At 35.6% G+C, this 13,474-nt stretch overlaps 1 protein-coding gene across 3 annotated transcripts in view; it reads left to right on the top strand.

Moving 5' to 3' along the window:
* LOC106877252 (bile acid receptor) overlaps positions 1–13,424 on the top strand; it is a 147,084-nt gene extending 133,660 nt beyond the window's left edge. For all 3 annotated transcript variants that reach the window (XM_052970111.1, XM_052970112.1, XM_052970113.1), the window contains 5 exons: positions 2,339–2,458; positions 6,015–6,167; positions 7,015–7,219; positions 9,289–9,447; positions 13,128–13,424. In XM_052970111.1, the coding sequence (XP_052826071.1) occupies positions 2,339–2,458; positions 6,015–6,167; positions 7,015–7,219; positions 9,289–9,447; positions 13,128–13,228 (738 nt within the window). In that variant the 3' untranslated portion in view covers positions 13,229–13,424. The remainder of the gene's footprint in view (positions 1–2,338; positions 2,459–6,014; positions 6,168–7,014; positions 7,220–9,288; positions 9,448–13,127) is intronic.
* Positions 13,425–13,474: the final 50 nt, after the last annotated feature.

Raw genomic sequence — 13,474 nt, forward strand, 5'->3', positions numbered from 1 at the left:
TGTCGCAGTTTACTTAGCTGAAAATAAACCTCTCTTAATTCAGGAAGCTTTGGAGAACCTGGCTTCCTGACCCACTGTTGAATTCCACATCGCAACTTCACCTTGTGATACTTAATTGCACTGTTACACTCTGCATCCAATTCCCGACTGGCCAACACACTGGTCATTGCAATTTCCCTTTTGCCTGTTGCACATGTTATTTCTGAACTTGTTTGTTCCTGGCCAACATCACATAAACATATTCATCTCACCAAATGTTTACATCCAAATATCATTGTACTAACATAGTCCAGTCAGCCTGGTTTCCTGCTATAACTCTTTCTACAACAACACACACACACCATCCCACTTGCCAGTCATATGCACATATATAGCTATCAAAATTCCTATATTTACCTCACTAACAGAAAATTTATATAACACTGGCACTGATTGAAGGTGTTCACAGTAAAATAAAGCCTGCACAGATAAGATTACACAAGATTAACCCTTTCAATACTAACCCGGCTGAAATCACTTCTGGCTCTGTTGTACAAATGTCTTGTTTACATAAGTTTTGAATTAGAATCTTCCACTAAACCTTAGTTACAATTTATGCTCCTAACACTAGCTTAATGATAACTAAGTTATTTTACTAAATTCTTTGTTATATTTAAAATTAATTGAAAGAAACACAGAGCATTTCAAAATAAATACGGTAATGAAAGGGTAAAACACAGGAAAGCTTGTTGACAACTTTTGCTAATGCTGGTTACCACTGACAACAGTACTACCGCACTTACTACTAGTAATGCCACTATTACTACTATCACTGTTACTATAGTTGTTAATATTGAGTAGGAAAAAATGAATGTAGAGCATTTTGTTTTTAGTAAAGGAATGAATACCACAACTTCAAATTTTTGTTCCGTGAAAACATCATGTATCATTTCAGCATTTTGTTATTTATGTAATTTGAACACTTATATAGCTGTTCTTTGTGAATACCTTATCAATGACAATTATAGAAATAATCGTTTGTAATACAGGTACAAGGTCTGAGACTTTGGAGAAAGGGGTTAATTGAATTAATCAAAAGATGAAGAGTTAACTGTGGGATTTGAATTCGGGACAAGGAGAGCTGAACAAATAATGATGATAATAATCCTTTCTACTATTGGCACAGGGGCTGAAATTTTGTGGGGAGGGAATGGTCAATTACATCAACCTCCGGGCTTAACTAGTACTTTATTGACCCTGAAAGGATGAAAGGCAAAGTTGACCTTGACAGCATTTGAACTCAAAACATAAAGATTTGGAAGAAATGCCATTAAGTATTTTGTCTGGTGTGCTAATGATTCTTCCTTAATAATAATAGTAATCCTTTCTTATAAAGGCAGTTTTGGGAGAACAGGCTAGTGAATTGCATAGACCCCAGTGCTCAACTGTTTCTATTTCAATGATCCTGAAAGGATGAAAGACGAAGTTGACCTTGGCAGAATTGGAACTCAGAACATAAAGTCAGAATAATTGCTACTAAGTATTTCATTTGGTGTGCTAATGGTTCTGCCAGCTTACAGCTTTAATAACAATAACAACAACAATAATAATAGTAATGATTTCAAAATTAGGCACAAGGCCAGCAGTTTCGGAGGTGGGAGTAAGTTGATTACATTGACCCCAGTGCTCAATTTGTACGTATTTTATTGACCCGGAAAGGATAAAAAACAAATTTGACTGTAGTGAAATTTTAGCTGAGTGCTAGAAATGCCACTGGGCACTAATGATTCTACCAGCTCACTGCTTTAATAATGATAATAATCCTTTCTACTTAAAGCCACAAGGCCTGAAATTTTGGGCCAGGGTTGATTACATCGACTCTGGTACTTGACTGGTACTTTGCCTTTTGTCCTTTCAGGGTCAATAAAATAAAGTCGACCTTGGGCAGAATTTGAACTCAGAATGTAAAGATGGATGAAATGTCAACTAAGCGCTTTGTCCAGCATGCTGACAATTATGCCAGCCCACCACCTTAATAATAATAATAATAATAGTAATAGTAACAACAACAACAATAATGATAATTTTTGATGCCCTTTGTATAAGTATTTGCTGATAAAAGTTTGACAGTTTTGAATGTTATGAAAAATTATGAATGAAAGAATTAAATATATATATTTATATAAATAAACATTTGTCTGATATTGTCAAAAGCAGTTTACTGAAAGCAACTGACTTTAGGTTTTTCCATCCAGATACAGTCCCATTTTCTTTATTTTATGCCTTAGTCTTTTGTTTACCTCATTCTCTCTATATATCTAGCTGTCTCACTCATATAAACTTTAAAATCTATTTGAAGGTGGAAGGCAATGAGATTTCAGCAATAGAGAACAAACATCAAGATAATGGCCAGAAGTTGGGAACAGAGAATGGCTTGGGAGAAGATGCTAGTAAACCTCAAGAAAAACATACAAACTGCGTGAGTTTGATAGTTAAAATTCCTATAACTAGGTTGTGCCACTCTTGTGTAATGATAAGATGTCTTTAGGTAGTTTTAAATCATTAGTATTCTGACCAAATTGGAGTGCTACAGTTGTACTGAAAATGAAAATGGTATGATTTGATGTCACTTTTTAAGGAGTGTTGTAATAAACAGAACATAATTTCCAATTATTTTTTATTAATGAAGAACGAAATGGTTGGATAATATCCATAGTTTCAGTTGGTTACACTTAAGGATGGTTGCTTTTGGTAGGACACTGTGGAGGAAGTGCCTGAGGACTCTTTCCCCACAACCCTGCCATGAATAGTGGGCACAGAAAACAGATGGATGTATGGTCGGGACTTCTATCAGATGCATTTCTGAAGGAATAAACCCCAAACAACTGAATTATAAGAAGAATTTTTGCTTATTTTGTGGGGGTTTTTTTTTTAGCATTAAAAGGAAATAATTTCATGAGACTCAAGAACATTGTGTCCTAGATATGTAATAATACAGGGCTGAGATGCTGTTAGAGAATACACTATGTGAATGATTCCCTATTTGTAGCATTTAGAATTTGTTTAGTTCCAGGTGAACCCTGATCAAGTGAAACTACAATCAAGGGTCTTTTTGTCATAACCAGCCTGCTTTTATTCAGACATGGTGCATCTAGGATGATGCTATTCAATATGTTCTTCCTTTTCTTTGAGATGTAATTTGAGGGAGATTTAGCTTCTGCTTATTGCAGATCAAGCAATCAAATATAAGCTTACAGCATTTAGTTATAGAAATGAAACTTACCCCTGTAAACTAACTTTCATCCTGTTAGCCATGGAGAATTGGCTGGTTGACATGTATAAACTGGGCTTTTGAGAAATATACTTGTACTCAACTATAACAAGCCGTAGTTTCTATATCATTATCATCATTATTTAATCCTTTTCTTAACAACTCGCCTGATATTGCCTCTGGTTGTATGTTACAAGCTTCTTGTTTTAAAGTGAGCTAAATTAAAGCCTTACTTTAAAATTTTACGTTAATTTATGTTTCAAACATCAGCTTAATAATGTCAAAGTTGTTTTAATTACCTTCTTCATTATTTTCAAAATTAATAGAAACAAAAAGCAGTCTATTTCAACGGAAATATGGTAACAAAAGGGTTGCTGTCTATATTCCATGTTGGCATGAGTTGGTCAGTTTAATAAGGTCCAATGGCCCCAAGGACTGCATCATACTCCAATGTCTGGTGTGCCATGGTTTTTACAGCTGAATGCCTTTTCTAATATCAGCTACTTTACAACATATGCAGCTGCTTTTCACAGACTGAATTCTAAGAAAGACTTCACAACTGGGTGGCACAAAATCAATCACATACTCACTTCAGAGTCATAGATATGTAAGAGTACATAGCCATTGCTCATTAACGCTGGCTGGTCTCATGCCACTGCTACTCAGGCATTATCATCTCCTCTTATCACTCACATTTTGTATACACAACCCTAGGCTGATACATTAATCAGTGTATCTATTCCTTCCCTCTTCAGGATATCACCCCTCTAGAATTTTCTCTCTCTCTCTTATTGACTTGCAACAGTGGAATGTTAATAGCATCACCCTCACCAGTTCTGGAGGGCCTGCAAAAGGCTATGGGCACAACCTTTTCCTCTAGACCAAACTAATGGGGAGAGAAAAAAAAATGGTACTTAAGTGTATATGTACCATTGTGTAAAGACATTCAGTCTGTTAATTAGGAAAATTGTAATGCCTAAATCTAAAATTGTTTGAAGGTATTTGTGGACAACAAAAATATTAGTTTTGTATTTTAATTATGAACAAGCATGAATAAATTATTTGTTTTTAATTAGTTTGGCAATAACATTTTCTTGAAGGAATATTTTTAGAAATGACAGTATGATTGGCACTCTGTTGGTTATGATGATGAGTGTCCCAATTGATCTGATTAAATGAACAGCCTGCTCATGAAATTAACATGCAAGTGGCTGAGTACTCCACAGACATGTACCCTTAACATAGTTCTGAGGGAGATTCAGAGTGACAGTGATAAAGCTGGCCCTTAGAATTACAAGTACAACTCCTTTTTGCCAGCTGAGTGGACTGGAACATCATGAAATAAAGAGTCTTGTTCAAGGACACAATGCACCACCAGGAATTGAATTCACAACCTTATGGTCATGAGCCAAATACTCTATCCACTAATCCACTTGCCTTCAAGGGATATAAAAAATATAAATGTTATAATAGTGGAACTCGAAGTAGATAAACTACAATTAATAGTTTTATCTTCTATCATTAAAATGATTTATTTAATTTCTCTTGAAGTTTCTAAAAAAATCTAAAATTTTTATAATGTAAACAACATACAATTCTCACTGGTATGAACAAAGTTTCTAAAATGAATAGAGAAAATTCCAAGGTTTGCTTCGGTATAATGGTAGCACTTCTGTCATGTACTCATAAGATATAAGTTCAAGTCCTACAAGTAGCCTTCAGTTTTTTTCTGTTAAAGGGTTTTTTGAATCTAGTATTCTACATGCTATTATTTATAAACTTTATCTACTTCAAGTTCTATCATTAAAATGATCTATTTCACTTTTGTGTATTTAAAAAAAATGTTTTCAATGTTGGCTGCCTGTTTGAACCTTCAGGAATTATAATCTTTTCTGTTGAATCTAATTGCTTAGATCTTCTAGAAACTGTTAAATTCCTTCTTTCTTGTTTAGAACTATTAGTTTAACTTAATTTCATTTTTAAAAATGAGGAAATATATTTACAAATTTTGTGAGGAAAAATTTTTTTTTAAGTCTCAAGAAAAGAAAAAAAAAAAAAAGATATAATGTTTGTAGCTGAAAGACCTATTGAAAAATGGATGAAAGAGTTGTTTAGCATCAGTGTACCCTAATCAAGTAGATCTGTCAATAAAATATTCCAGATGTGACCATTCCAATTTTTATTTACAGGCTATCTAGAGGTATGTTTTCTAGTATGTTCATTTTTTTAAGATGTTAGAATGTGATGTGAGATGGAATTTAGAGCTCCACTTGTCGGTTTCCTTGAATCTATTTTAAACATTCAACCCCTTAGCATCACATAATTCTCTCAAATGTAATGCTTATTCATTCACATTGTAACTTTGAGATTTTGATGAGGTAACTTGATTTTTAGAATAACATAGTAGGGTTGGTGTAAGAGGCTGAATATAAAACAGAATATTTTGGCCAGATATGGTTGGTTTAAATGCTAAATTAAATATCTTTATTGGCATTTAACCCTTTTGATACCAACCTGCATGAGACTGCCCCTGATTCTATGTTACAAACTTCTTATTTTAAAGTGATCTAAATTAAAACCTTCCAGTAAAATCTCATGTTAATTTATGTTCCAAGCATCAGCTTAATAATGACAGTTATTTTACCAAATTCTCCATTATCAAAATGTGTTTTAACAGGAACATGGTAACAAAACAATTAAAGCATGCAAACCCAACATGCAACTTCTTATCTTAAAGTGTATGTCTATTCATTTCTCTTTTTAGAAACTTTTCAATAATAAAGTGGAAAGTATAATAGATTTTTCCAATGAAGCAGCTTTGAAGATTATTGAGTTCTCCAAGAGAGTACCAGGATTCAAAGATTTAAACATCAAAGATCGTGTCACTCTTACCAAATCTGCTTGCCTAGAAATAATGGTAATTATTTTCATTGTTATTATTATTGTTTTTGTTGTTATTAAATTGGTATTTGCTTTGTGTCTAAAAAAAAGTTTCTCACTTTTTCTGTTGTCATTGTTTTTCTCTAAAAGGTATCCCATCATTTTATTCATTTTTTATTTTTGTTCATTTTGTTGAAAAACTAATATGTATTATTGGGGTACAGTATGCCTTTTGAGGAAGTGAACCAATAGGTTTAACAGAAGTTGTGCACAGTTTAAAGTCATTAGCTATGTGAGCCACAGATTAATGACCTGTGCATTCAACATTGTCAAAACCAATAGTTAACTGGCATTGAAAATATCTTACATGATTAAAAACAAATTTCAGCAACGGGATTAGCAAACTAGTTAGGTAGAAATTGAGATGGATCACTCTCTACAAATGGCAGGTGTTTTCTTTTGTCTCCAACCATTAACACATTGGGTCGTAGAATGAGCAGTGATTGCACGCCAAAAAGCCTGTCAGTCGCTTTTGCTGAACTGCTAAGTTACAGGGATTTAAACAAACCAACACCAGTTGTCAAGTGACAACACACACAAACCACAAACACACACACACACATGTATATGATGGGCTTCTTTCAGTGTCCATCTACCAAATCCACTCACAAGACTATAGTAGAAGTCAACCTAAGGTTATGGAAGAAAATACTCACCTAAAGTGCCACACAGTGGGACTGAACGTGGAACCATGTAGTTGGGAAGCAAGCTTCTTACCATACAGCCACGCCTGCAACTCATACAGACTTTTTCCCTATCATTTTGTTATTTTTGCTTATTTGTGCCAATGTGATTTTTAAATGAAGTTTGCATTTATTTTCCAGTATTTACGTATGTCACATCGATACGATGCGGACCGAGACGTGATAGCTTTTGAAGGCGATGATTATCTAACTAGAGAGGATTTCAATGAAATGGGGTTCAGTACAATCACTAATAGCATCTTCAAATTTGCTGCAGATTTTAAAGATTTAGGTCTTGATGACAGAGAGCTGGCCACATTGACATATGTGGTTTTGGTCAGTGGTGGTAAGTGCTCTTCTATTATGTGTCAGTTTCTTTCTCTCTCTCTCTCTCTCTCTTTCTCTCTCTCTCTCTCTCTCTTTCTCTCTCTGTCTCTCTCTCTCTCTCTCTCTCCATTTAGTTAAACAGTAGAACTACCTTAACTTGTACGAATATTGTACCTTTTTGTGTGTGCCGGGGGTGGGGGCTGTTTATGTGGTGGAAAGTTGAAAGCTACTGGATATTGGCCAACGGAAGAGTTGTCTACACTTGTATATTATGTGAGTTCTTTTTTAAATGCTTTGTTAGAAAAGGAGCAAGCATTTCTATGATCCTTTTGAGGGTCTCTGAGATTGGTGAGAAAATAGGAAGTTTTCTTTAGACCAGAGGCTTGACTCAAATGAATAGACTTTGCTAAAGATATCCAAGGGCCAGGTGTTGGTGTTATACTGGGCAATGGATGAAATTCATATGATTAGTCTCTAGAGTGTTTATGTCACAGAATTCTGTTATATAGAAATATACTATTTCTCTGGTCTGTTTGGCTAGGAAAAGAAAATAGTGGTAGGATTAATTATTGTTATAAATATTCTTGGATAATCAGTGAAGCGTGAGAATGGTGACAGTTTGAGTGAGCAAGGGCCAGTCCAGATAATGATGCAAAGTGAATAATATTTGGGTTCTGTGGTAGAATCATGGCAGTTATCATCCTTGTAAACAGACTCAATTGTTCAAGAATTGTGTTGAGCTCTAAGGTTTGAGTTCAACACTAAAGTCAGTGAAACACATTTATTATACAGTGCTCCATCTACTTTGAGTGGTAAACTTTTCTAGCATATGGTGATTATTTACGTAGAAGTTGACAGGTTTATTGGTGCTTTTAACTGTTTTTTGGCCATGAACACAGCTCACTATCAGTGGGAGACAATTCTGGCCAGCAAACTGCATCCAACCAACTTGACTGCTTGTGATTCTCATTAACTAGTTAGTATACAACTTATATACAATATGTAATCTATTCTGGCCTTGAAGAATGATGACTAGTCAAATAGTGAGTGATGATTATGAAGATGGTGACAACAGCTGCAAACTGAATGCCTGTTGAGATTAACTTTACCTTATATTTCTACTGGTTTGGTAAAATATGCCAGGCATTTGTGTAGAGGTCCATTCAAGTGACAATATTTTTCTTTTATAAAGTTTTAGCAAAGTTAAAAAAAAAAATCCGCATTAAGATCGCCATTATTATCATTGTTATAAATTTGCTGATTAATTGACCCTTCTGGGGCCAATAAAATAAGTACCAGCTGAGCACTGGAGTTGATGTTATTGATGTGCTCCTTCCCCTGAAATTGCTGGCCTTGTGCCAAAATTTAAAATCATTATTATTCAGACAGTGATGTAGCAAAATTGTTAGACAAAATGCTTTGATTTAGTCACATTACATTATATTTTGAGTTAAAATCCTAACAAGGCTGACTTTCATCTGTCTAGGTATAATCTAAATAAGTACTAGTGATGTACTGGGAGTCACACTCCCATAAAACTTGTGGCCTTGTACCTATCTTAGAAAGTGTTAATACTGGTTTCAAATTTTTATACAATGCCAGTAAGTTTTGGGGGAGGTGATAAGTTGATTGCATTGACCCCAGTACTTGACTGGTACTTATTTTAACAACCCCAAAAGGATAAAAGATTAAGTCGACCTTGGTGGAATTTGAACTCAGAATGTAAAGGCAGATGAAATGCCTCTTAGCATTTCACCTGGTGGGCTTGCTAATGATTCTGCCAGCTCACTGCCCTAGAAATTATTTATATTAACATTTAAAAATTAGTAGCATGCTAAACCTTATAACATTTAGTTTTGGTTCCCCTGCATTTGGACTTCAAATTCTGCAAAGGTTGATTTTGCTTTTCACCCCTTCAAAGTTCGCCCTAGTGGAATTTGAACTGAAAGAATGTAAAGTAATGTAACTAAATACAACATGGCTCTTTGTTCACCACTCTACTGCTTTTAACCATTCAGTACTGATTATAGCTACTATTATTTATTTCTATAATTATATTTATAACTAATATTATTGTTGTCGTTTTAGATCGCTGTGATTTGAATGAACCAGAACGTGTAGAAGAGTTGCAAGGTCCATTGCTTGATTTGTTGAGGAAATATTCACGTTTAAATCATGAGCATGATCCTAATGTCTTTCCAAAAACCCTTTTGAAATTAACTTCACTTCGATCATTGAGTTTGCAGAGTAAGTTACTCTCTTTCTATATATCTTTTTTTATTTTTGTTGTTGTTTTTCTTTTTATACATATCTCTCCATTTTCGTGGCTTTGCAGCTTCTATTTTCACATTCAGTTATTTATTTATCCTCTTCTATAATCTTCCTCATCATTGGATTACTTCATGAATGAGTCCTTAAATTGAATATAAGAGTAATAATGATATATAATAAAGCTGCTGACTGTATTATGAGCAGTTCATAATTGTACTACTCTTTATGAACAACAAAATTTTCCTTCCAATTACAAAACTCTGAACTGAATGAACCAGAGCATTTTCCCCACATGAGACTATTTCCTTCAGAAAGCTGCTACTACTACCTAAACCTCTTCAGGCCATGTCCAACTGAAGCCCACCTAACAGATTGGCAAAATCCTACTAACCTACTGACTACAGCACAACCACTCATTCACACAGTGTTCTTTCTTTTCTCTCTCTCTTTTTCTCTGTCATCACTTCTACTTTAGACTCTGTTCCTTTGAACTAAGTATATACTCACTCAACCCTCTCCCTTCCTCCTGTCATCCCTGTTTAGACCCATGATCATTTTGATAGCCTTTCTAAGCTACCAGCTAAAGCAGTGTACTGGAGTTTATCATACACAACGACAGACATCGATTAGTATTTGTCTCCCCCACCCTGAAAGCGGGGCAACTGCCCAGTGATTTCATACTCTTTAGCATTCAAATTACTTTATCAAGTATAATGCTGACTTACTCATATTGTTTTGAGTTAATCATTCACTATAGGCGCAGGAGTGGCTGTGTGGTAAGTAGCTTGCTTACCAACCACATGGTTCCGGGTTCAGTTCCACTGTGTGGCACCGTGGGCAAGTGTCTTCCACTATAGCTTCGGGCTGACCAAAGCCTTGTGAGTGGATGTAGTAGATGGAAGCTGAAAGAAGCCCATCGTATATATGTATGCGTGTATATATGTTTGTGTCTGTGTTTGTCCCCCTAACATCGCTTGACAACTAATGCTGGTGTGTTTATGTCCCCGTAACATAGCAGTTCGGGAAAAAGAGACTGATATAATAAGTACTAGGCTTACAAAGAATAAGTCCTAAGGTCGATTTGCTTGACTAAAGGTGGTGCTCCAGCATGGCCGCAGTCAAATGACTGAAACAAGTAAAAGAGAGAGTAAAGAGTATCTCTTGGCTTTACGATCACTAACTATGGAGAGGATCTGTGGAAGAGGTAGACCTAGGAAGACATGGGACAAGATGGTGAAGCATGATCTCTGAAAGTGGGGCCTCATGGAGGCGATGTCAAATGATTGTAACCTTTGGCGATTTGCTGTGCTTGAGAAGGCTTGTCAAGCCAAGTGAAATCGTAGTTGTGGCCAGTGCTGGTGACATGATATGCCATCCATACCACTGACACATAAAAGGCACCCTCTACACTCTTGGAGTGGTTGGTGCTAGGAAGGGCATCTAACTATAAAACCCAAGCTAAATTAAGACTGGAACCTGGTGTAACTCTGGTTTACTAGTTCCAGTCAAGCTGTCTAACCCATGCCAGCATGGAAAGCAGGTGTTAAATTATGATGATGTGTAATTTTAGAATGATATTGTAGGATACATGTGAGAGGCCAGATCTGTCTGATCTGAACACAAGAAAGAGTATTTGGGTCAGATATGGCTGATTTAAATGCTAAAGGGTTAAGACACCATTGCTTAGATCCCATGTTAAGCACTTCATATCCCCTACCCACCACACACACATCTCTTTTTGTAGCAGACACTGATATTTTAGCTGAATATCAACCACATCAACATCAGCCATTTTTTGGTAGGTCTGCAATGGTTCTGATCGATAATGATTGGCTAAAATCCTCGACAGCATTGTTCCAGCATGGCCACAGTTCTGTAAATGACACCGGTAACAATTTGATATGTAAATGTGTTTGCTGCTGAAGGAATAAGTATGTTGAAATGGTGTGCTATATTGAGTATGTTCTGAGTTCAAATACCACCAGGGTCGACTTTGGTTTTCATCCTTTCAGGGTCGATGAAATAAGTACCAGTTGAGCACTGGGGTTGATTTAATCAACTTGGCACCTTCTCCAAAACTGCTGGCCTTGTGCCAAAATTTGAAGCCTATTGGGTTGGTGCATAATTATTGCGGCTTTTTTTTTCAATAAATTTTATTCAACAAAAGCAATAACAACATATAACAAAAACATCTTTAAATGATTATTCCAGATCATATTCACCATCTACTTCAATTACTGCTTCCCATTTGCTTGGCAGATGGTCAGACCGTCATTTAAAATTGTTTTTGTTAAATATTGTTATTGTTTTTGTTGAAAAAAAAACAAAACATGAATTATGCACCAACCCAATATTTTAGGAATAAAGACTGTGTTGAGACAAAGCAACAAATGTGTGTGTGTGTAGGTGCAAGCATGGCTCTGCAGTGGAGAAGTTTGCTTCTCAACCTCATGGATTCACATTTAGTCACACTACATGAGCAAGTGGGTTAGAGCATTGTAAAGAGAAATAAAAAACAAAAAAACAAAAGCTGTGAGTTGCATGAGGTAAACATGTACAAACATTGCTGTAACTATATATATGCATGCAGCTTACAGAATTTAGTTTCATTCTTACAATGTCGATTGTTCATATCTGTACGTAGTCATAAAGTGTTTTTTAAGTCTACTGCTTTTTACTTAACTCATTCAAAATTATGACCTTGTGCCAATATAAGAAACTAGTGTTAGTAACCCTTTGGCATTCAGATTATTCTGCCAAATGTAAAGCTTGTTTATTCACATTACTCAGGCTTTATCTTGTCGCTTTCAGATTTCAGTGACTTGACTGTTTATTTTCAGGATGTCATAGTTGGGTAGGTGTGATAGGCCAAATCTGACCAGTTTGAACATAAAACAGGACAATTATGTTGGTTGAATATGGCTGGTTAAATGCTAAAGGTCTAATGTTAGGCTTTGTCAAATCTACCCAGGACTGCATAGCAATAACTTCTCTTGTTGTTACTGCAAAAATGTTTACCAACATTTCTTATGGCTTTATGTTCTGAGTTCAAATGTTACCATGGTCAGCTTTGCCTGTCATCCTTTCAAAGGTCGATAATATAAGTATCTGTAATGTAATTGATTTACCCCTTCCCCTAAAATTGCTAGCTGTATGCCATAATTTGAAGCCATTATTATTACTGTTACAAAACTTGGCTTGCGAAGACTTGTTGGGGCAAGCGAAAACAAAATCGTGATGGTATGTGTAAAGACTTTTGAGCGAGATCGTTGCCAGTGCCGCTGGACTGGCTCTCGTGCAGGTGGCACATAAAATACACCATTTTGAGCATGGCCGTTGCCAGTACCACCTGACTGACCTTCGTGCCGGTGGCACGTAAAAGCACCCACTACACTCTCGGAGTGGTTGGCGTTAGAAAGGGCATCCAGCTGTAGAAACTTTGCCAAATCAGATTGGAGCTTGGTGTCGCCTCCTGGTCCACCAGTCCTCAGTCAAATCGTCCAACCCATGCTAGCATGGAAAGCAAACGTTAAACGATGATGATGGTGATGATGATGATTAGTAATTATAAATGTAAAAGGTTATTGATTTATAGATTCCTGATCTGACATACGCTTTTCTCTATTATATCTTATGTGCTTTTGTTTTCATTGCAGGTGCCATCCACATCTTAAACAATCAAAGTGTACACAACCTGAACTCACCTTTAATTGTGGAAATGCTTGACCGTGAAGAAAATATCAACTTGCCATCTTAGAAAGTTCACATGAAACCATGTTTCACCTTGTTGACAGAAAAGATAAACACCATACATGCATATCTATACTAACATATACACACATATATACATCTGTACATATATACATACATGCATAAATATACATATACAATACATATTTTTTCATAATAGTAGGTGTATGAAAGTTTGGTCCATGTCTGGATTTATAACATTCTATGGGCAAAAAGTTGTACTATTTTACATGTTTTGATTTTGTCCACTTTT

This window comes from Octopus bimaculoides, chromosome 8, assembly GCF_001194135.2.
Source record: "Octopus bimaculoides isolate UCB-OBI-ISO-001 chromosome 8, ASM119413v2, whole genome shotgun sequence".
Taxonomy (NCBI): domain Eukaryota; kingdom Metazoa; phylum Mollusca; class Cephalopoda; order Octopoda; family Octopodidae; genus Octopus; species Octopus bimaculoides.